The sequence below is a fragment of the Rana temporaria genome, chromosome 4 (assembly GCF_905171775.1).
Source record: "Rana temporaria chromosome 4, aRanTem1.1, whole genome shotgun sequence".
NCBI classification, from domain to species: domain Eukaryota; kingdom Metazoa; phylum Chordata; class Amphibia; order Anura; family Ranidae; genus Rana; species Rana temporaria.
Genome location: NC_053492.1, coordinates 297646101 through 297669958, shown reverse-complemented (window position 1 = coordinate 297669958; position 23858 = coordinate 297646101). Strand labels below are relative to the sequence as shown.

At 44.5% G+C, this 23858-nt stretch overlaps 1 protein-coding gene across 1 annotated transcript in view; it reads left to right on the top strand.

Moving 5' to 3' along the window:
• Positions 1–3513: 3513 nt before the first annotated feature.
• The window catches only part of MAP3K5 (mitogen-activated protein kinase kinase kinase 5), a 236192-nt gene continuing 215847 nt past the window's right edge, over positions 3514–23858 (top strand). The window contains exon 1 of the mRNA XM_040350503.1: positions 3514–4927. Coding sequence (XP_040206437.1) covers positions 4492–4927 — 436 coding nt within the window. The 5' untranslated portion in view covers positions 3514–4491. The remainder of the gene's footprint in view (positions 4928–23858) is intronic.

Here is a 23858-nt window from a genome sequence, read left to right as displayed (position 1 = left end):
ACTACAAGGTGAGTACGGGGTTAAAAAAATCGGGACAGGCATACTGTAGCTCGCGCTACAATGCCTGTCTCGATGGTAAAATGTGTCGGGGGGGGGGTGAACTACCGCTTTAAGAACTACCTAAATCTGCCATGTATGTTGGTAAAGCTACCTAAACTGACAACAGGGATTTTTTGATCTGCGACAAGCCATTTTACAGGGCCATACTGCTAGAAAAGTGTTTTTGGGGCTTTTTTCAACCCCCTGACCATGTCTATGTAAAGACTTATCTAAGGCTGGTTTCACACTATTGTGAATTGGATGCAGGTTTTGCTGCATCCAATTCGCATGTCAGGAGACTGTGATCGGCTCTCTATTGAGCCAGTTCCCACATCTCCCCAGCGCCTCTGGTGCGAATTGCATCTTTTGGTCCATTTCAGGTCCGAATTCAGCCCAACATTTGGGCTGAAATTGCACCTGAAATGGTGAATGGGGATGCACCGAACCTTTACTGAGAGCCACTCTGTGCTGTGGTGTGAACCCATTATGCCGCGTACACACGGTCAGAATTTCCGACAAGAAAAGTTTGAAAAATTAGAAATTCCGACCGTGTGTAGGCTCCATCAGACTTGTTCTGTCAGAATTCTCCACTACAAAAATTTGAGAGCTGGTTCTCAAATTTTCTGATGGGAAAAGTTCTTGTCGGAAATTCCGATCGTCTGTATGCAATTTCCTTGCGCAAAAAAACATGCATGCTCGGAATCAAATTGACGCATGCTCGGAATCTTTGAACATCACTTTTCTCGGCTCGTTGTAGTGTTGTACGTCACCGCGTTCTTGACGGTCGGAATTTTGTGTGACCGTGTGTATGCAACTCAAGTTTGAGCCAAAATTCTGTTGGAAAAAAATCCACGTTTTTCTTGTCGGAATTTCCGATCATGTGTACGCGGCATAAAAGTGGAATTCCAGCTTCCCCCTAGCTGGCCTTAAAACTCTCTGCCCAAAGCTCAAGGAGCGATTACTTGATTACCTTGGGCCTAAGCTCAGGGAGCGATTACATAATTAAGTCAGGGCTAAGCTTAAGGAGCCATTACATTTCATTTGTGTGCACCTCTGAAATGGCGACATACTTCAGTACCCTATATTTTCTAAAGGCAACACTGCAAAAGCCCCCTATAGGTCATCTGTTTAGTGTTACAGAGGAGGTCTTGTGTTAGAATTATTGCTCTTACTTTGGCGTGTGTGGCGATATGTAACAACCCTGCATATCTCCACTAGATGTATTGCATGCACATCCCATTGCAATGTATTCCTTATCGGGTATGCTAGCTGGGGAAAGTGACAGTGTACATGTCGCATTCTGGGTCACCAACAAGAAGAGGAGAACGGATGTGTGTCAGCTATGTTAGTCCCAGACCCGCAGATGTGTAGAGCCTGGAATACCTGGCGGGGGCGTATGCTGGTACCGGGTGTGTGTGGCAGCGCAGGTGCCTGAATGCTTTCACCTGCCTGTCAGTTTTACACACAATCCCAGTGCTACATCCACCGGATTGTGTTTGAAACACCCGCTGTCAGGTCTGTACAACGTATGGTCCTGGCAGCAAAAGGATTACAGGCAATGGCACCTGTAGACACATGCCTAATGTGCCTAGTGGAAAATCCGGCCATGCCTGCACTCATAGCACACCCCAGATTCAACCGCCTTTTGAAGGCAACCTTACTGCTGATGCAGCCTTGATGAAATTGAGTTTGACACCCCTGCACTAAAATAGTAAGGAACAATGCTAACTGAAAACAGCTCAGAGATAAAGTCTCCATTCACACCTTGGTGATCCGAATCGGGGGTGGGGGGGGGGGTTGAATCGCCACGATTTTAAATCTCTGCAAATTACGAGGACGCTTGTGCCATGCCATTTCTTCCTTATGGCACCCCAATTGCGGAGCTATTTTGCACCCCCAATTGCAGGAGCAGGAAGGACAGCATTGCGAGTTGCGATTAGGCACGATTGCAACGCAATTTTTCGTGCAGCAAAATAACGCTGCGATTGGGGTGCAATTAAGTAGTAATCGCATCTCACAAGCGTCCCACGATTTCGAATTACAGGCAGAATGGCAGTGATTCCACCTGTGATTCAGATCGTTCAGGTGTGAACGGAGCCAAAGAGTATAGCAATATATCAGCTTACAAGATTTCTGGCTAAATGATCAGACATACTGGATATACAGAGTGTGTGTATGTGTGTATATTAGGGCTGTGGAAAATAAAGATGAATTCATCGATTAATCATTAATTTTTTTTGATCGATCAGAATTCTTTTGATCGGTACTATTGGTGCAACGGATCATAAATGATCCGTGATCTGAACTGGTCACCATATGCGGATCGGCAAATCCATGTGATCCGCTGCTGCCTCGGCCATAGGAAAGGCCACGGCTTCGGCCTAGCTCCCGGAGTGGCGGCCATCTTGGTCCACCCGGCAGCAACCTAGGTGAGCCTAGAGCGTCACACTGACATCATCACCCGGCCTCAATTGCTCGTGTTCGGTCAGCTTCTCTGGTAAGACTAAGCAAGCACTAATCTTCCTATACAGTGGGGGAGATGTGGACCATATTACAGTGGGGAGATGTCTGTGGATATTACAGTGGGGGGCAGATGTCTGTGAATATTACAGTGGGGGAGATGTCTGTGGTTATTACAGTGGGGGGAGATGTCTGTGGATATTACAGTGGGGAGAAGTCTGTGGACATTACAGTGGGGTAGATGTCTGTGGATATTACAGTGGGGGAGATGTCTGTGGATATTACAGTGGGGGGCAGATGTCTGTGAATATTACAGTGGGGGAGATGTCTGTGGATATTACAGTGGGGGGAGATGTCTGTGGATATTACAGTGGGGAGATGTCTGTGGATATTACAGTGGGGGAGATGTCTGTGGATATTACAGTGGGGGAGATGTCTGTGGATATTACAGTGGGGACTATATATGGTGGTGATGAGAAAAATGTATCTGCATTATAATTAATCAAAATTAGTCGATTAATTAAAAAAAAAAACGATTAATCGAACACGAAAATTGTAATCTGTAACAGCCCTAGTGTGTGTGTGTATGTGTGTATATATATATATATATATATATATATATATATATATATATATATATATATATATATATTTATTGATTTATATTTATTTGTTTATATTTGCACTTGTTGAACAGATATAATAAAACACTTTCAAATAAATTTTTAACAGACCAAAAGGCATTAAATAAGAGATATTTATTGTTGGGGTTTACATACACGTTGATGCTAATCAAGCTGCAAGTCAGTAAACCTTTTGTTCCCCTTTCACCTTTATTTCCTGTATGATTATTTAGTGTGACTTCAATAAGTAAAGCAGCTAACTGAGCCAAGAATGTATGAGGCGAGCTGGGAGGGTGTGCAGGAGGTGTGGAAAGAGAAGTGAAGGGCTGGCTTTTCATCGAGTCCCTTCCTCAGTCTTGTTCTTACAAAGCTTTTTCTCTAGCTAGGAAACACATTATCCCTCCCAGTAGGCAGTCTGTGTTATCAACAGTCATCAGGGCCACTGAAACTCACACAATCCACTCAGCTCCCTGAACTAGCAACAGGCTGCATACTTGCAAACAAACCGACTGAACAAAAAAAGACTGCCTGCTGTTATTTCACTACTTGTACGAAGAGCTGAAACCGCTTAGGCGTCCAGTCAGTGTCTGAGAAGCTTGTGTGCTTTATTTAATAGCAGGGGACATTTGGTACTCTAAGCAGAATAACATAAGGCATTGACAAGAAGAAGACGAAGCACGGGTGGCCGAAGCATGTCAGCAATATTGAACTGTTTCCATTCACATGCCAACATTTGAACTAAGAAGAGACAGAGGTGCTGTACAGGTTGGATTATTGGATCTGGGACTGGTGGTCTCTGATATACTCATTGGATAATATAGCTGTCTTTCATGTGTCAACGCTTGAACTAAGAAGGGAGGGGGGTACTGCACAGGTTGGATTACTGGATATGGTACTGGTGGTCTCTAACGTACTCATTGGGTAGGATCGCTGCCTTTCATGTGTCAACGTTTGAACTAAAAAGGGACGGAGGTGCTGCACAGGTTGGATTCTTGCATCTGGTACTGGAGGTCTCTGACATACTAATTGGGTAGGATCGCTGCCTTTTATGTGCCAGTGTTTGACCTAAAAAGGGACGGAGGGGCTGCACACGTTGGATTACTGGATCTAGTACTGGTGGTCTCTGACGTTACCCATTGGGTGGGCATTGCTGTCTTTAATGTCCCAATATTTGAACTAAGAAGAGAGAGAGGGGCTGCAGAGGTTGGATTATTGGATCTGGGACGGGTGGTCTCTGACGTACCTACTGGATTGGATCTTTGTCTTTGGCATCAGCTGTTGAACCAGGAAGACCTGTTGGGTGCTGGACAAGTTAGGGGAACTTGCATTTCCCCTTTCTGCTCATTGTAACTTTTTACTGTGAGAAGCCATGAGTGACAGCAGTGAAGGAATTACTTTCTCTGTGCCAGTCTCTCCACTGCCAGAGGTAAGGTGTTGCATGTACGAGGATAAAATTGGGCACCGGCAACAAGGGCCGGCAGTAGCCCCTGCTGGCAGCAGACTGCCTGCAGCTGGCAGCTTCTGGCATGAAGATTACATCCATGGGGCCGGTGGAGGAGGGACTTGCCCTGCCAGTCGCTGTAATAAAACGATTACCCCAGCTGCCACCTCTAGTACCAGCACCCGGAGAACCACTGTTGTCTATGTGATTAATGAAGGCACCTCAGGCATGCAGGCTTGTGAAAATGCTGCACTGCATAGCCTGCAGGAGGCGTGCGACAGCCAGGGGGCAACACTCGAAACACTACCATTTGGGAAGCTCGACTTCGGGGAGACTACTGTGCTTGATCGCTTCTATAATGCAGGTACGTAAATCTGGTAGGGAGTGCTGCATACCAACCATTTGTAATTTTCTATCATTTATTGTCTAGGCTAGGCATGTTGTAATCAATATTTGTCATGAAACCCTGCTCCAGTAAACCTAAAACTCCTTCTTTGATTTGAGGCTATGTCCACACTACAGGTTTTATCTGCTCAATTTAGTCTAAGGCCCTGGTGCCCAACCTTGCAGTCCTTTGGCACTTTTTGTGTGGCCTACGGGGACCCTGCAGACACTAATCGGTATTTCCTCATTGCCCTGTTATAGCATTTATTTCTAACAGATCCATTTATTATTTCCAGTCAGTGACTGTCTCCTGAAGCATAACCCCAGTCTCCAACAAATCATTTAGCATATTCACAGTCTCTGAGAGTATTTTGCAGCATGTCCAAAGTCTTTGACCATCTCTTGTATGAAGTATGCGATCTCTGACCATCCCTTGTATCATGCCTTCACTTCCTGACCATCTCCTGTATTATGTTCACCAGTCTCTGCCCATCTCTTGTATCATCATGACCATTGTCCTTGACTATATCAAGTTGTGTGTCTGCTTTCTCTGACAATAAATATTCTCTAAATTTATATGTTATATGTGGCCCTTTGGTAATGTTAGGGGCCACGCTTGAGGCCCCCCATCAATAAAGTTGACCACCCCTATTCTAGGGGGACAGTAAAAGCACTTTTAGGCCAGCCATAGACAAGGCGATTTTTCTTTTGTGCAACTACAGGTTTCAGGAAGGAATATTGCTGGATTCCAACATCAACATAGTGTTGATGAAAGAATCCCTACCATAGAGCCATTGTGTTCTCCCGGTGGGGTAAGCCATCCCTGTCAGGAGAACCCAGTGATTATTGCTAGTGGCTATAGCAGCCAACAGGCTGGTTGTACCAAAGTTGATTGATTGATTGATCAACTTGGGTTCATTCAGCCTGCCCATACATGGTTCGAATCTTGTCCGGTTCCTGCTGAACCGGCCGAGATTCAAACTGTCTATGGCTGCCTTTACTTACCTGATCCTCTGCTTCCCTGGCAGACAGTGCTCCCCAATGCTGCAGCAGGGACCTCAGTATCCTCACGTTCCTGCACTGGTCTTGATGTCAATGGACCTTAGACTGCTGCAACATAGGGGAGAAGAGAGTGTAAGGACCGGTCTAGCAGTGCAGAGGAGCCTGTGGGAGCAGAAGATCAGGCAAGTAAAAAAATGCTTTTCCGAATCCCCTAGGCTGTCCCACTGTAAGGAAGGGCTTTTAATTTTCTTTCATGAAGTTCAGTCATCAGATGCCTAAGCATTTGCCTATGTGACCTACTGCTTTGCGTGGCTCAGGCTGGATGGAGAAATCATCCCCGCCAGGACGTGTTCTAACAATGGTGGGTAATTGGCTGCAGTCGCTGATCGAGGAAAATTTTCCAACATGACCCTTCAGCAAAAGTCAATCAATCAACTTCGAGCGAGTGGGGACAGCCACACAATGATCGAAATTCGACCTGTCTCTGCTAAACCAGCCGAATTTCTATCTACGGTATATATGGCTGGCAGTGGTTTCTGAATCAAAGTAAAACGACAACAGAAGTTATGAAATACCTTTTGATGCAAACATATTTCATGACTTCTGTTATCTTTTATTACTAACAGATCAGGATGAGCAGAATTGCAAGGAATTCCTACTTGACTAGAGTTTGTAAATGTTTTTCCATATTAATCCTCCATTGCGCTACCTATTAAATCTAACTGTTTATTAGTTTTGCTGAGGGACCTGTCAGTTTGCACAGTGACTTATATAAGAATAATCTTTTCACACATCGAGTCAGAGAAAGATAGATTTTACAGCAGAACTGAAGTCACCCTATAAAATCGCTAGCATGTCGTATGTCTCTTCTGCAAACTGTTACCTGCCTGCTTGTCTGTAGCGCACTGGCATCTGTAAGGGCTTGTTCAATGGAGGGGCACATACAAAACAATTGATCTCTATGTGGTCTGTTTACACCATGCATGTGCATTGGTGTCTCATGGTGTGTAACATAGCACAAAACTTGTAACTGTATGTACATGCACCCCAGCATATAATATTAAAGTGGGTGTAAAAGTTACATTTTTTTTTTAAATAACAAACATGTTATACTTACCTCCACTGTGCAGCTCGTTTGGCACACAGTGGCCCCGAACAGCGTTTTCTGGGGTCCCCACGATGGCTGTCTGATCTCCTCCCCGCCTCAGGTAACCCCCTCTGGGAAGCGCTCTCCCAAGGGGGTCACCTTGCGTGCGCGCTTCTGAGTCCTGTATTCGGCGTCCATAGCCGCCAATTGCAGGACTCAGACCCGCCTCCGGTGCCCACGTCTTTGGATTTGATTGACAGCAGCGCGAGCCAATGGCTGCGCTGCTATCAATCTATCCAATGAAGAGCCGAGAAGACCGGGCAGAGGAAGAGCGCATTCGCGACACGGGACTTTCAGGGCTGGGGGGCCGCAAATCGTAAGATGTTTTTTCCCCTTAATGCATAGGATGCATTACGGGGAAAAAACACGAACCTTTACAACCCCTTTAAGGAAAGTGCATCTTACGTATTTAAAAAATATATATGTTTTTGTGTGTTCTTTATGTGCTCCCATTGAAGTCCATGGGGCCAAAAACACAAATTTTCACACCAGAAAAAGAGAAATGTACAGGTGTGAACAGGCCCTACCGAAAATAATGTTAATAATTTTGGCATGCATTGTCATGCGTGAATGAGGACTACATAAGAGTGTAAACAGTAAGATCTGTTATAAAAATACATTGCACTGTCCATATACATTGCACGCCAGCATGGTTTTGTAAACAGACCATAACACTCGCCCGCTGGTCTGAACAGAACCTAAGATGCCAATAATTCAGCAAAGTGCCTGGACAATGTAACCCCAGCACACAATAATGTCACTTGCATTGTACATGGCATTGAATGCCTGAGGATACCAGTCCAGAAGAAGCTGTAAATATGATGGCATAAAGCAGGGGTGCCCAACCAGTGGCCCAGGAGCCAAATGTTGCCCGCCAAGCCCTCTGAAGTGGCACACGACGAAAGCCCAAATCAGGGATTGCCGACCCTCCATCCCAGAGCATCAGTGTTGTGAATAAAGCTGGCGGTGGAGGAAGCAAACGACTGCATAAGCCTGTAAAGTGCCGCCTCCTGTCACAGGCAGAGTGATCCAGCCTATAAGTATGTTGTTTTTCAAAAGAACAAGCTCTCTTCCAGATGTATCAGCTTACAAGGATGAGACAAACCATTTAGCACGGGCAGGGGTGCTTACAATGATCAGTTTTTTTTTATTCATGTAAAACCTTTGTCCCATAAGGAAAAAACTATTCGCTGTAACTGATTATAAGGTGTGAGCTAGAGTTTGGCTTCAATTTGATAGTGTATTTGCTAGTATGCACTGTTATGTACATCTAGTATGTACTGTTATTACAGCTTTTACTGCTGTCAACTACACCTAACACTCTCTTCCACTCTGACTGGCAATGCTGCTGTCCAAAGGTGCACCCTGTGCTCCTTCATCCAGAGTGGGGGCACTCTATTAGAGGGGGTGTGTTACTGGTCACATCACCAAGTGAAAACAGCGAGGATAAAGCCTTTCACACAGGCTGTCCAATCAGGTCAGCCTGTTAGTTTTCCAGGCGGACCCTATTGGACACTCTAGTCCAGGGTTTGACAAATTTGCTTGGAATCTAGGAGCCAGCTAAAAAAGTTAGGAGCCAGAAAACGTACCCCGTCCCGACGAGCTTGCGCGCAGAAGCGAACACATACGTGAGCAGCACCCGCATATGTAAACTGTGTTCAAACCACACGTGAGGTATTGCCGCGATTGATAGAGTGAGAGCAATAATTCTAGCCCTAGACCTCCTCTGTTACTCAAAACATGCAACCTGTAGATTTTTTTAAACGTCGCCTATGAAGATTTTAAAGGGTAAAAGTTTGTCGGCATTCTACGAGCGGACGCAATTTTGAAGCGTGACATGTTGGGTATGAATTTACTCTGCGTAACATTATCTTTCATAATATAAAAAAAAAATGGGGATAACTTTACTGTTGTCTTATTTTTTTATAAAAAAAAGTGTAATTTTTTCCCAAAAAAGTGCGCTTGTAAGATCGCTGCGCAAATACGGCGTGACAGAAAGTATTGCAACGATCGCCATTTTATTCTCTAGGGTGTTAGGATAAAAATATATATAATGTTCGGGGGTTCTAATTAGAGGGAAGAAGATGGCAGTAAAAATAGTGAAAAATTACATTAGAATTGCTGTTTAACTTGTAATGCTTAACTTGTAATACCAACGGCCACCACCAGATGGTGCCAGCTCACACAAGGAAGATCTGGGGACTTCACAAGGCCGCAAAGCCGCAGCCTCAATTACCGGACATCACGGGCCCCCCGCGATCGATCGGCGGGGGAGGTGGGGGCCTAGTCCGCCGCGATCCTGGGGAAAAGGCGCTCCGCGGACTAGGCCGAAGCCGCGGCCTCACCTAAAACATCCTGCCCGCAGCGATCCTGGGAAAAGGATCGCGGCGAGCTGCGGGCAGGATGTTTTAGGCGAGGCTTCGGCCTAGTCCGCAGAGCGCCGGTCCTATGGTCTTTCTAGTCGTCAGTCGCCATGGCGACTGGGATTTGTCGAGCCCTGCTCTAGTCTCTTCTGTGGAGCGGCGGATGTCAGCGGACATGTGCCAGTGGACACACGCCTTCCAGGCGACATTTATGATGCACGGTGTGATCCTGAGTCACACTGGACATATATCAGATCTGTTGCTACATTAGATGTCAAATCTGTTGTTACATCTGGTGAAGGATTTGTTCATGTTTGTCTGGTCAAAGTGATCATTTATATTTGAACACATTCAGTTCGCATGTGTTGCGCTTTACAAGTCTCTCTCTCTCTCTCTCTCTCTCTCAACACTGTGGAAATTTATATATGTGGAACGTTCTCACACTCCTACCCATAGGTTTCTTTTAGCTTTTGATCATTTAAGCACTGTATAAATGTATTTTCACTGAAACATAGACACTCTCATATGAAAGAAGTAGAAGTACATTGAGAAGAATAATCTAGCTCAGGGGTTTTCAAACTTCCTAAATAATGGGCCAGGTTACAGTCCTTCAGACTTTAGGGGGGCCGGACTGTGGCCATTAGGAGTAGGAAATGTCCAGACTTCAATGGGAAAACACAATTCGTCATCTTTGGTGCCGGTAGAAGGAATTATGCCCCATCATTGGGAGTAATTGTGCCCTTTCATGGGTCAATGGGGGGGAATTATGCCCCTTTGTTGGTATCAGTGGATGAAAGAGTGCCCCAAGGGCTGGATAAAAGCAAGCAAAGGGCTGCATCTGGCCCACGGGCCATAGTTTGGAGACCCCTGATCTAGATGAACCAGTAGTCTGCCCCCCCTACTTTGGTTCCCAAGGCAGTCTGTTGTGTGCATAGGCATTGTTATTGATTTTAGCAGAGCTAGGCATTGAATGGCTACAGTTAATGGATACCTTTACAGTTGCTGTGTACATATGTCACAATCCTTTGTTTTGTACGCAGACTCGTCTCTCTGACCTTGGAATGTACATGGCTTTTTTGTTAAGTTGCCATCATTTAAAAACTTTTTCTGCGACTTGGTATTTTAACCACTTGACCTCTGTAAGATTTCCCCCCTTCAAGAACCGTTTTTGCAATACGGCACTGCGTTACTTTAACTGACAATTGCGCGGTCATTCGACACTGTACTCAAATACAATTGATGTCCTTTTTTCCCCACAAATAGAGCTTTCTTTTGGTGGTATTTGATCACCCCACTGTGTTTTTTAAAACATATCAAATAAAAAATGTATTTAAAAGTATTCTTTACATATTTTTGGTAAAAAATAAAAAAAAATCCCAATAAGCGTATAATGATTGGTTTGCACAAAAGTTATAGCGTGTACAAACTATGGGATATTTTTAGTTATTTATTTTACTAGTAGTGGTGGCGATCAGCGACTTATAGCAGGACTGCAATATTGCGGTGGACATTCTGACACTAACTGACACTTTTTGTAGACCAGTGACACTTATACAGTGATCAGTGCTAAAAAGTATGCACTGTCACCAGGGCTGTGGAGTCGGTAGATAAATGTTCCGACTCCGACTCCCCGACTCCGACTCCTCTGTATTAATATGCGAATGTATTTTATACATTCCTTGAGGGAAAGAAACGCACCTACCACAGGACTACTGGCTGGGAAGCCAACAGTCTACTGTATTGCACAGTTTAAGCAAAAGACAAACACAATGAAAACAATCAAGTGACTGGATAGTAGCAGCAGGCATAAACATCAGGAACAGGATCTTTACCAGTTCAAAAATACAAACCACATTATGTGGTTGTTTTAGAACAAAAACAAAGCTTATCTATAATGAACCAAAAACAAAATCTGTAAAACCTAGAAATGGTTTATATTAATCTTGAAATGTAGTTCTAGGCTTAGCAAATGCAAATCAATTCAATGTAGAGTTCTAAGGAAGAGAATTGCCTCTGCCAGATCCTCTTTCATAGAGGCTCTTAAGTCAGACGTTATTATTTTTAGGGCTGAAAATAATCTTTCGACACTGACTTGGGTGGGTGGCATTGCAGTAACTATTCTGTCCACATCACTAACGATCTCTGGATAAACAAGGATGGCTTCTTCAACAGTAAGTTTTGATGAGCGATCATACTTTTCAACTTCTTTTAGTGCTTTATAAAACTCCTGTTGGAATTTTTTTTATTTGGACACTTACTGGTTCTCTAACGCTTATGCGACGTCTCTTTCCTTTAGCAACTTCCATTTTGTCTAAGAAGGAATCAAAGTCAAACACAACACTATGGAAAGTATAAGTATTGCCGCTCCTAATTGTGCGTTGCGTGCCATATAGTGAAGCACATGAAAAGCATGCTTCTTCACGGTCACTTAACGTGTTCGTTTTGCGGTTACGTGAGGCACTGCATGCATTGGTCTTTATTCTTACAGTAGAGGAGTCATTAATTATAACTTTTTGTGAATTGGGACATTTAAACTTGCTTTTTTTTTTAATTCCAATTCCAATCCAATCTAAATTTAGTATTGTTTGCCGACTCCGACTCCAGGTACCCAAAATTTCCCCCGACTCCGACTCCTCGACTCCGACTCCGACTCCACAGCCCTGACTGTCACTGTACTAATGGCCCTGGCTAGGATGAGATTAAACATCAGGGGCGATCAAAAGGGTTAACTGTGTGCCCAGCCAGTGTTTTACTATACTGTGTGAGGTGCTTTTACTAAGGGAAGACATGGATCCTAGTTCCTGATTTGCAAAAACACAGGATCAATGCCTTCTCTCCTGTCAAAACGATGATCTGCCTTGTTTGTATAAGCAGATCGCCGTTCTGCATCTCTGCTTGATCATCAGCGGGTGCCGGTAGGCATCGAGTCCGTGGTACCTGCCACTGGGCTCCCGCTGTGTGTGATCAGAGCCGGAGTTGGCCCCCTACCCGGAAGAGCCAGATCACGTATTTAGCATTGAAACTGCTATAGGGCAGACCTGAAGTAGTTAGAGTGATTGTAAAGTCTTGTTTTTTTTTGTTCTCTAAAAATAACTAACATGTTATACTTACCTCCTCTGTTGCTGTGGTTTTGCACATAGCAGCCAGGATCCTCCTCTTCTCAGGTCCCTCTTCAGCTCTCCTAAACCCTCTTTCCTGTCCAGTACCCCCACAGCTAGCAGCTTGCTATGGGGCAACCAAGCCGAGTCACAGCTCCTTGTGTCCATTCAGACATGGAAGCCCCGGTTCGGCCACACCCCTTCTCTCTCCTGATTGGCTAACTGACCTAATTAGGACCTAATTGTTTTTTTTTTAAAAGGACCTAATTTTTAAAAGCTATACCTCAATCCTGTATATGTTCATACATGAACATACAGCTAAATCATTAGGAAATCAATTACAAGTTTACAATTACAAGTTGCTGTCACAATGCAGAAAGATTTCCCCACTTAGCAACAAATGGAGAAAAGTAAGATAGGGGAGTTGGTTCTCCATTACACATGGCCCAGTCCTTAAAACTTTAGGATGTCCATCTTTCTCCACTTCTTGAATAATGCCAATTCCTGTATCCCACTGAAATGGAAAGACTCCTCTCCTCCCCCAATTTTCCTGTGGCTACGTAGAGTAGAAGATATCAAACAGAGGACCTCATTCTCTCTTTCCGCAATAGACATGGCACATATTGTACAATATGTTTTACTAGACCATAACTTCACGTTCTCGGATGAGGGCAAGGCCCTCCTTTCAAGAGACACTGGATCCACTGCGTGGCACATTGGCGTCCACAAGAGAGATCTCCGTCTCCTCCTTCCCGCTTTTCCACCCCATCACTTCTTCCCTCTCTCTTTCTTTTCCCCATTTATCCTTCTCTATTCCTTCCCTCATAACTTCACTTTCTGCCATCTCCTCGCTTACCATTTTGTCCTTAAACACCCTTCCCTATTCCCCCCCCACTCACCTTCTCCCCTTTCACCCTGCCTTATAACCCCCCCCCCCATTAAACCCTCCTTCACCTGAGAGAAAAATCTATAAAATAAATTTTGTTCTTCCCTATTTCCTGTGAAATTACATGACAACTGTTTGGGTAAAAAACAGGATATTAAGATTGCCTGTATGGTTTTAATGTTGCAATCCTTAGAACAATAATGAAATGTCTTATATGTGTCATTTGTTATGCGTTTTTCTTTTTGAAGTCTTGTGCCGCGTACACACGACCATTTTTCATGTCATGGAAAAAAACAAAGTTTGATTCCTCTCAAGCCTGCCTTGCCTACACACGATCGTGATAGAAAATGCGTGGTGACGTACAACACGTACGACGGCACTATAAAGGGGAAGTTCCATTCGAATGGCGCCACCCTTTTGGCTGATTATGCAAATTTCCCTTCTCATAACTTGCTTCTGAGCATGCTCGTTTTTCTCCCCGTCGTTAAAGCCTACACACGACCGTTTTTCACGACAAGAAAAACGACGACGTGAAAAACGTCAAGAAAAAATAGAGCAGGTTCTAAATTTTTAATGGCCATTTTTCTCGTCGAGAAAAATGCTCTGGAGCCTACACACGATCGTTTTTAATGACCAATTTAAAAAATGGCATTTTTCTCATCATTAAAAAACGGTCGTGTATACTCGGCATAATAAGAAAAAAATACCTTACAAAAACATTAGGTTGAAAAATGGCTTCTGATTGGCCATATAGGGATAGTTTTAAATGTTAGATATAGCAATCATTGGTAATCTGGAGGAAATATTTTTGCGGCGAGTGTTAGAAGCAAGACCAAATGTCAATCTACATACGTCATTTATAAACAAAATCTAGTAGTAAATAAATAAAACTTTCTGAGAATGTGCTTATTCATGTACGTTGATTGCTTTTGATGAATAACTCATCTTGGCTTTGCAAAATGGTCAGATCTTGTGAAAATATGTTTACATTGTAACCGTGATGTTTATTTCCTATGTATTATACTACACTTCAGGTATGACATTTGTCATTGTGTGCACTAGTAATATTTCTCTGGTGTTACATTACTGAAGAATTTGTATTTACAAGGGTGTTGTTTTTCTATGATAAATGGAAAACATTCCTCAATCATGGCTATGTTAAAGCGGTGGTTCACCCTCCTTAACAACAATGCAGCATAAAATCCGGCATAGTAGCGCGAGCTACACTATGCCGGTCTTAATTTTTTTATCCCCGTACTCACGGTTATATCGTACATAGACGATTCCGTCTGCCGCGGGGAATGGGCGTTCCTAGCAAGAGGGAGGGTGATTGACGGCCGGCTCTGGCACGTCACGCTCCCCGAAGACAGCCGGAGTAGGTCTCGGCTCTTCACGGCGCCTGCGCACAGGCTATGCGCAGGCGCCGTGAAGAGCCAAGCCTATTTCGGCTATTTCCGGAGAAGCGTGACGTGCCACGGCCAGCCGTCAATCACCTTCCCTGTCCATAGGAACGCCCATTCCCCGGAATCTTCTATGTCCTTCAACCTGTAAAGGAAAGAAAATCACATAATCTATGGCTTGCTTAACCGCTTAAGCCCCGGACCATTTTGGTGGTTAGAGACTTGGCCACTTTTTGCGATTTGGCACTGCATCACTTTAACTGACAATTGCGCGCCCGTGCGACGTGGCTCCCAAACAAAATTGACCTTTTTTTCCCCTGAAATAGAGATTTATTTTAGTGGTATTTGATCACCTCTGTGGTTTTTATTTTTTGCGCTAAAAACAAAAAAAGAGCGTCAATTTTGAAAAAAAATCTATATTTTTAACTTTTTGCTATAATAAATATCCCCCAAAAATATTTAAAAAAAAATTCAGTTTTGGCCAATACGTATTCTTCTACATATTTTTGGTAAATAATTGCAATAAGCGTTTATTGATTGGTTTGCGCAAAAGTTATAGCTTCTACAAAATAGGGAACTGTTTTATGGCATTTTTATTAATATTTATTTTTACTAGTTATGGCGGCGATCAGTGATTTTTATCGTGACTGCAAGATTATGGCGGATACTTTTGACACCATTTTGGAACCATTGTAATTTTTACAGCGATCAGTGCTATAAAAATGCACTGATTACTGTAAAAATGACACTGGCATTAAAGGGTGGCACTGCAGGGGTTAAGTGTTCCCTAGGAAGTGATACATACTGTTAGGGGGTGTGGCATGTGACACGTCACTGATGACCGTTCCTGATCACGGGGAACGGTCATCAGTGACAGTGTCACTAGGCAGAATAGGGGAATGCATTGTTTACAAAGGCATTCCCCCGTTCTGCTCTTGCCGACCGCAATCGCGGGACTCCTGGGAACATCGAGTTCCCGGGACCAGCTGACGCACTCGAGAGGCATGCGGTGGCGCGTGCGCGCCCGCTGGGCAGCAGATTCAAATGGACGTATCTGTACGCCAATCTGCCTGCCCGTGCCATTCTGTCGACGTAAATAGGCGTGCGGCGGTCGGCAAGTGGTTAAAGATAACCTGAAGTATACAATTTGAAGGTGTTGGATATGTTTCCTGCAGGTACAGCAGCCCAATTCAATGAATGGGCTGCTGTGCCTGTGCAAACGTGAGCCGCATCACACATTACCGTGTGAACCTACAATGGCTATAAATCTGAGAACATCATACAAAACAAAGAATGCAGGGAAGAAAAATCACGTAGGAACAGCACTTGTTTGACTTATGCAACCACACACAACAGTGGAACCTCCTCCATTTACAAATGTTTTCATTAGAACTGTCCTTGTAAAGAGAGTTAGTCTGGGCTATTTGTCCCTGACCCTGCTGCGATATAAATATAGGGGGGGTGGAGCTGCTTTGAAGAGAAGAATAAGAGAAGTCACCTAAGGAGAGCTCCTGGAATGTAGTAGTAGAGAAGAAACGGGTTCCCCCCGGGTGGGCCCCCTGCTTTGGACCTCGTCATGCAGATTATCCTAGGACACGTGGAGGAGGAGTTCTGATATGGGACACTGGCCATAAGTAAGTAACTACTTAAAGTGACACTAAACTTAACGATCACCTTATAATACAACCCATTCAGTTTAAAACTGAAATGAAAGGCAAAACATTTGTGTATGGATATAAAAAAAAATATTAATAGTTTTTTTTTTTTTTTTTATAAGTGATCACATGAATCTCTGTTCTCAGCTACATAAGAGCTGGGGGAGGAGAAGCAACAGCACACTGAACTCTCCAATGAATGGCTGTGCAGGGGGGCTGTGTCAGGACAAGTGTGATCATTGGAGGAGAACAGGCTGAGTTCCCTGCATACCTAGAGAACTGACCATGCTGTGCTCTCCTGTTTAGTGGGCTTAGTTTTTAATAGGAAAGCAGAGGGACTGGCAGGAACATTAGGGATTTCACACAAAGGAATCAATGCAAAGAGAACAAGATACTTTTCCATACAAGTTCATGGTACAGCAGACACACATCTGGAATGTTAAATGCATAGGTAACAAACCTTTTAAGTTGAAAAACTACCTTTTATTGTTCTCAGTCCCCTCCAAATCTTCAAATTCCTTTTTTTGACTGCTGTGATCCAACTTCCTGATAGAGGGTGACTCTATGGTCTTCCTTTATAAAGGAAAGTAGCCACCCTTTCTTGCTCTCTCCGGAGATGAACTAACAATAGGGCACTGATACCAGCAATAGGGCACTATTCCTTTCATGAAAACCAATGATGGAGCACTGTTTACTATCAATGACACCAGGGCATTTTTTAAACCCACTGCCCACAGTTTGGCCCCCTTAAAGTCCCAAGGACAGTAAACTGGCCCTTTTTTCAGAAAGTTTGGAGATCCCTCGTTTACAGAAAAGTGTAAGTCAAATCTATTTCATTGGCCATTCCACAGTTTAATAAAGAGCTATGATGTGGAGGGAACCTATTGTTCAGTGTTAAGGATGAGTACACACCTCCAGGGTTGTGTTCATAACAAGGCCTGGAGTAATCCGTATCCATCCCGAGACCCTCTTTAGGTAATTAGGAATGTTGAGAGTTCAGCATGTAGCTTGGTCAATAGGAGTATGAGGGACTGTACTTTGGACATCATCTGCACCTTAAAAGTGGTTCTATAATATTTTTTTCTCGTAAATAATAGACATGTTACCTCCTCTTCTGGAGTCCCCCGCCGCCACTGTCCCTTAATCCTCTTCTCCAAGTGCCCACTTAGCAAGCTGCGCGCTGAAGGGACACTCATGCGGGCATTATTCCAACCTGAGCTGTGTGCATCCACAAACGCACACAACCAAGCTCTGCTTTGTCCTGCCCTGCCTATGGCTTCCACTGCTTTCAGTGAGTCCTGTGAAAAGAGGAAGAGCAGGCAAGCACAGCACTGGATTAAGAGTTGAGAGAGGAAAAGTGGTAAGTGTTGGGGGGGGGGGGGGGGTGCAAGTGGGATATTTTTTATATGTAGGGAATGCATTCAGGTTAAAAAATGTCTTGACTTTACATTTATGTTTCGGGGAAATTAGTAAAGCATCCCATGGACTTTACAGGTTCTTCTGAAGAAGGGTGACCCCATCCTATGGAACCAATAACTGAGGGTAGAATAATTACATGGATGTTGTTAGTATGTTATTGCTTTGTGATAAACAAATGGATTTATAAATCAACAATTTAAATTTACAATGCGTTAGAGCCGGTTCACACAGGGGCGGCACGACTTCGGGGGCGACTCGGCCAGGCGACATGAAGACGACATCTAAGGTGACTTGCAAAATGACTTCTGTATAGAAGTCAATGCAGGTCGCCCCGAGTCGCACCCAAAGTAGTACAAGAACCTTTTTCGAAGTCGGAGCGACTTGCGTCGCTCCTATTAGAACGGTTCTATTCACTAGAATGGGACGCGACTTGTCAAGCGGCTGCGTCGCCTGACGAGTCGCCCCAGTGTGAACCGGGTCTTACTGGAGATCAGCAATATTCGTTTTTGGCACAGTTTTGGGACTCCATTAACACTTACCTTCCCAATAACCCTAACATTATTGCTCCCTGTAATTCTAACTTTAACCCTTCCTTATTTAACCTTTTACTTGTTACCTGTTAAAAAAAAGTATACTTCTTATTTGCATACTTATGTCTTCTGCATTCACTAAATGATCCGTTCTTGCTCTAAAAGACCGCAGCTTCACAGTCCAGATACTGATGTTTAGAGCTTTGCACAATTCATGGACCATAGTAGCCTGTTCTCCTGAGATGTTTAATCCAGATCAGTCAAATCAGTATGCAGATAGATAGTCAAGCGGAAATGTTGTGGGGATTACTGATCTTCCAGGAAATGTTACTGCTTATCATCTCTCCAGTAGTATGCCCTACTCCTGTGCCACTGAACCTTTTGTTTACATATGTTTAAATGCTCCTATGGACAGTAAACTGTTTACAAAATCTTGATGTACCTGGCCGATCTCACTGGAAACTCCAAATCCATGCAGTAGACGCAACTACCACAGTGATTGCTGCTAGCTGGTCCCATGCTGAGCAGCTGCCCTGCTAGGGTGACCACATTTCCAAACTGCCATTCAGGGACACCCCCCCCCCCCCATTTTTTTGCAGATTTTTGGGGCAGGGGCGTATGAAATCAGCGGGCCCATGTGCGAGATCAAAAGTGGGCCCTAGGCATCAAGAAAAACAACTGAGTGGTCGGGGCACAGAGTAGTCAGAGGGGCAATGGGATGGATAGAGGCACACCTCCCAACTTTCTGAGATGGGAATGAAGGACACCTATTAGCAAAAATATGTAGGAGAATTATAAACAAAGAAAAACTGGTTAAACCGACAGGTGCTTTTTTACCACTACTATTCTTTTATATTGGCTCCTTGAGGGACACACAAGGAGGAAAGAGGAACAGAGGGGCAGAGGGACAATGCTCTAAATGAGGGACAGTTCCTCCAAATCAGGAACAGCACAGGAGGGGGGGGGTGAAGAACAGCACAGGTGGGACCAGAGGACAGCACAGGAGGGGGGGACTGATGAACTGCAGGGGTGGGGGACTGAAGAACAGCACAGGTGGGGGACTGGAGAACAGCACAGGTGGGGGACTGGAGAACAGCACAGGTGGGGGACTGGAGAACAGCACAGGTGGGGGACTGGAGAACAGCACAGGTGGGGGACTGAAGAACAGCACAGGTGGGGGACTGGAGAACAGCACAGGTGGGGGACTGGAGAACAGCACAGGTGGGGGACTGGAGAACAGCACAGGTGGGGGACTGAAGAACAGCACAGGTGGGGGACTGGAGAACAGCACAGGTGGGGGACTGGAGAACAGCACAGGTGGGGGACTGAAGAACAGCACAGGTGGGACCAGAGGACAGCACAGGAGGGGGGGACTGATGAACTGCACGGGGTGGGGGACTGGAGAACAGCACAGGTGGGGGACTGGAGAACAGCACAGGTGGGGGACTGGAGAACAGCACAGGTGGGGGACTGGAGGACTGCACAGGTGGGACCAGAGGACTGCACAGGTGGGACCAGAGGACTGCACAGGTGGGACCAGAGGACTGCACAGGAGGGGGGGCTGAAGAACAACACAGGGTGGGACTAGAGGACAGCACAGGAGGAGGGACTGAAGAACAGCACAGGGTGGGACTGAAGAACAGCACAGGGTGGGACTGAAGAACAGCACAGGGTGGGAGCAGAGGACAGCACAGGAGGGGGGACTGAAGAACAGCACAGGAGGGGGGGGACTGAAGAACAGCACAGGAGGGGGGGGGACTGAAGAACAGCACAGGGTGGGACTGAAGAACAGCACAGGTGGGACCAGAGGACAGCAGGGGGTTGGAGAATAGGGGGTGAGGTGGAAGAGAGCAGAGAAGTTACTGGGGAAGATCAGCCAGGAGAGTGTTGAGGGACCTGTGGGCAGCAGAAGAAAACTGGATAGGAGGGGTGGCATATAGAGAAACTGATGCCCCCCCCCCCCATGTTCTTCTTGCAGCCACTGAATGCCCGCTTTTCCTCCTTTACCTCCTGCAGGCATTCAGTGGCTGCAAGAAGAACATGGGGGGCATCAGTTCCTCTATATGCCGCCTCTCCTATCCAGGTTTAGAGGGAAGCTGCATGGACCATCCTGGAGTATGAGGCTGGGTTGCAATGGCGCCCCCTGTAGTTACACCGCTGCAGTGGAGTAACTAAAACATTTCTGGCAGTTTGAAGGAGCAATGAATGGAATGCTGGCAGGATTCTGAGGTTGTAATAGTCGCTGATGAGCCACTCCTGAGAGGATTGCTTGGTATACAGAGGGGGTAACAAGACTAGTAGGTGAAAAGGTGGCAGAACATGAAAGACTGAGAGTGAAGGAGGAGGGGGGGCTGCTGCAGGGAGAGGCAAACAAGTAGTGGGAGAGAAGAGACAGGGAGCAGCCGGACAGGACTGGGTGTGAGGAGTTATCATGTGTGCAGGAAACATCTTCAGCTCTGAGGGGTTCATGCTGGCACCTGTAGTTCTTCACTTTTGGGGGGGAAGTCACATCCCCAAAAGTGAAGGATTACAAGTCCCAGCATGAACCCTGCCCTGATATCTAAGGATGTTTCCTCCTTCCATCCAGGGTGTGATGTGTAATCTGTTCTCTGTCTCCTGCCGACCCTTATCTGCCTTATCTTACTCAGCCTGGAGCAAGCCTCTGAGTGTCCTGTGCAAACACTCCAGCTTCTTACAAGTGCTGAACTCTGACTGCTGAGGGAGAGCCGACAGGATTATAACACGGATGGATCTGCTGGTCAGTGCTTTGCAATGTTACTTGCCTTAGTTTGTACCATCTCTCATCTGTACACTGCAGTCTGTCTCACAGTCCGATGTTTCTTCTGGCTGCCAGCTGGACTCCAGAACATACACGAGGAGGTGGGTGGAGCTGAACAGAAGGCGCGGAGGAGGAAGTTAAACTCTCATCCGCTGTGATAGGTCTCTGCCTCTCTCCTGCTCTGACGTCACTGGTTGCTACACGCCAAGCGGGAGGCAGGAGGTAGCAACCAGTTTGGGCACTGAGCCAGGGGCGGTGAATAAAGAAAAAAGGGGTCTCACTCTCTGTCAGCTAGGGGTCCACCACAGGCTGAGACAGAGATGATGTATACAAAGGCTATTTTAGGGGGCATTAGATCTGCCCAGGCCAATTCCGGGACTCTGTATTGTCCCGTAATGAGTGTGTCCGGGACACGAGACACAAGCATTAATTAAGGGACAGTCCCGGGCAATCCGGGACACGTGGTCACCCTATCCCTGCTGAAAAGTAAGCTCAGGAGGTCACTCACTTGGCAAATGCACCATTGTAGAATACTTTGCATTATCTCAATGCAAAGTGTTCTCTGATTGAATGTGGTGAAGAGGCAGGGTGGTGACTACTACAGTTTTCTTCTTTCAAAGGGATTGGCCAGGTCTGTACCATGCATACTTTGGTCCATACATGCCTGGAATTGGACTTTAAGACAATCCATCCCTCACCTTTGTTGCTGCTTTTAATTTGAAGTTATTCAGTCCCAAAATTCATAACAAAGACGATAAGGCTCGATTCACACTAATGTGTTTTTTTTTTTGCATTTTGCAGAAAAGCAGGGAAATTTTTTAACATGGGTTCCTTTGGAACATGTTCACATCAATGCTTTTTTGTGCCTCTGCATTTTTGGAAAGGGTCTGGGACTTTTTTTTCCCGCAAAAAGCAGCGTTTTTGCATGTAATAGAATTCAATGGACCCGCATCCAAAACGCAAGTACCGCGTTTTTACCGCGATTTTGCCACGATTTGTGTTTTTTTTTTACCTGTTTATAGCTGGTTGTTAAATGAAATGTAAAAAAAAAAAAAAATTGATGTAAAAAAAAATTTAAACGCAAATCGCGGTAAAAACGCAAGTCAAAAAAAGCAGCAAGCACCGCAAAAAGCACTGCAAAAACGCTCAAAAGCAACATGCATAGGTGTGAATCGAGCCTTATAGAAAAATGTAGTCCCTGTCTTGTGAATTTTAAACTTTGATTTCTCATCAGTGCTTGTAGATACAGAGGTGAATGATTGCGTGTTTTAACATGCTCTCACGGATATGTAAATACTTTATTGTGCATGAACTGGCGCAGGTTCATTTTACTTGAAATACGTTTTGTTTTCTTCTCGGTTAGACTTGAACTTTTTTTGTAGCATGATTTAGCCATATTTACAGTACAGACTAAATTCCTGAAATCAAATGAAATAAACTACAGGTTAATCCATGCAACCTAGAACATTTTTGTTAATATAATGTTTCATAAAAATGATGATGATCAGTTTTCAAATGAAAACAACTAGAATGTAAACATTTCTAACTTTCTTTTATTTATGAGCGGATTTGCAGATGGGTGGGTTTATAACTATTGCTGTTTTTTGTCCCATTGACATGTAACCTTTGCTGTTGCTGTTTAAAACCTAGTGATGGTAGTAGCCTGTAGACAGAGACTGTTAACAGAAGCTGGTATTCCCATAAAAAGAAAACAAACAGTATATCACTATGGGGTTTTTACATCAAGTGCTACTGTTTCTTACAAACCTTCAGGAAAAAAGCAGAAAAAGGTTGTATATCTTTGGAGAAACTCACAAAATGGAGTAATAAAGGTACGATACCCATATACAGCCAGCTGTAAAGCATGCTCTACCTGCGTGTGCTGTACAAGTTGAGTAATTAGTGTGTAAGCAGCTCAATAAAAATTTCTGGGTATTTATGGACTGCTCTGCGCCCCGAGCCCACACTTTTTTTAATGCTTCTAAAAAAAAACATTGTAATCAAAGCATCCAGCACCCTGCATGTAGATTAGGGGCTGGGTGCATGAATTAGGGGGGCCACGCCCCGAATGGATGGGCCGTCACTGCATTTAACCACTTCAATACAGGGCATTTTCACACCCTTCCTGCCCAGACCAATTTTTAGTTTTCAGTTGCACTTTGAATGACAATTGTGCAGTCATGCAACACTGTACCCAAATGAAATCTTTATGCTTTTTTTTCCCCACAAATAGAGCTTTCGTTTGGTGGTATTTGATCACCTCTGTGTTTTTTGAATTTTTGAAAAATATTTGAAAAAAAAACACAATATTTTTTACTTTTTGATTTAATAAATATCACATTTAAAAAAATAAAATATTTTTTTCCCTCAGTTTAGGCCAATACATATTCTTCTACATATTTTTGGTAAAATAAAAATCGCAATAAGCGTATATTGATTGGTTTGCGCAAAAGTTATAGCGTCTACAAAATAGGGGATAGTTTTATTGCATTTTTTTTTACTAGTAATGGCGGCGATCTGCGATTTTTTTATTGTGACCGTGACATTGCGACCGACATAGCGGACACTTTTGACACATTTTTGGGACCACTCACATTTATACAGCGATAAACTGCACTGATTACTGTGTAAA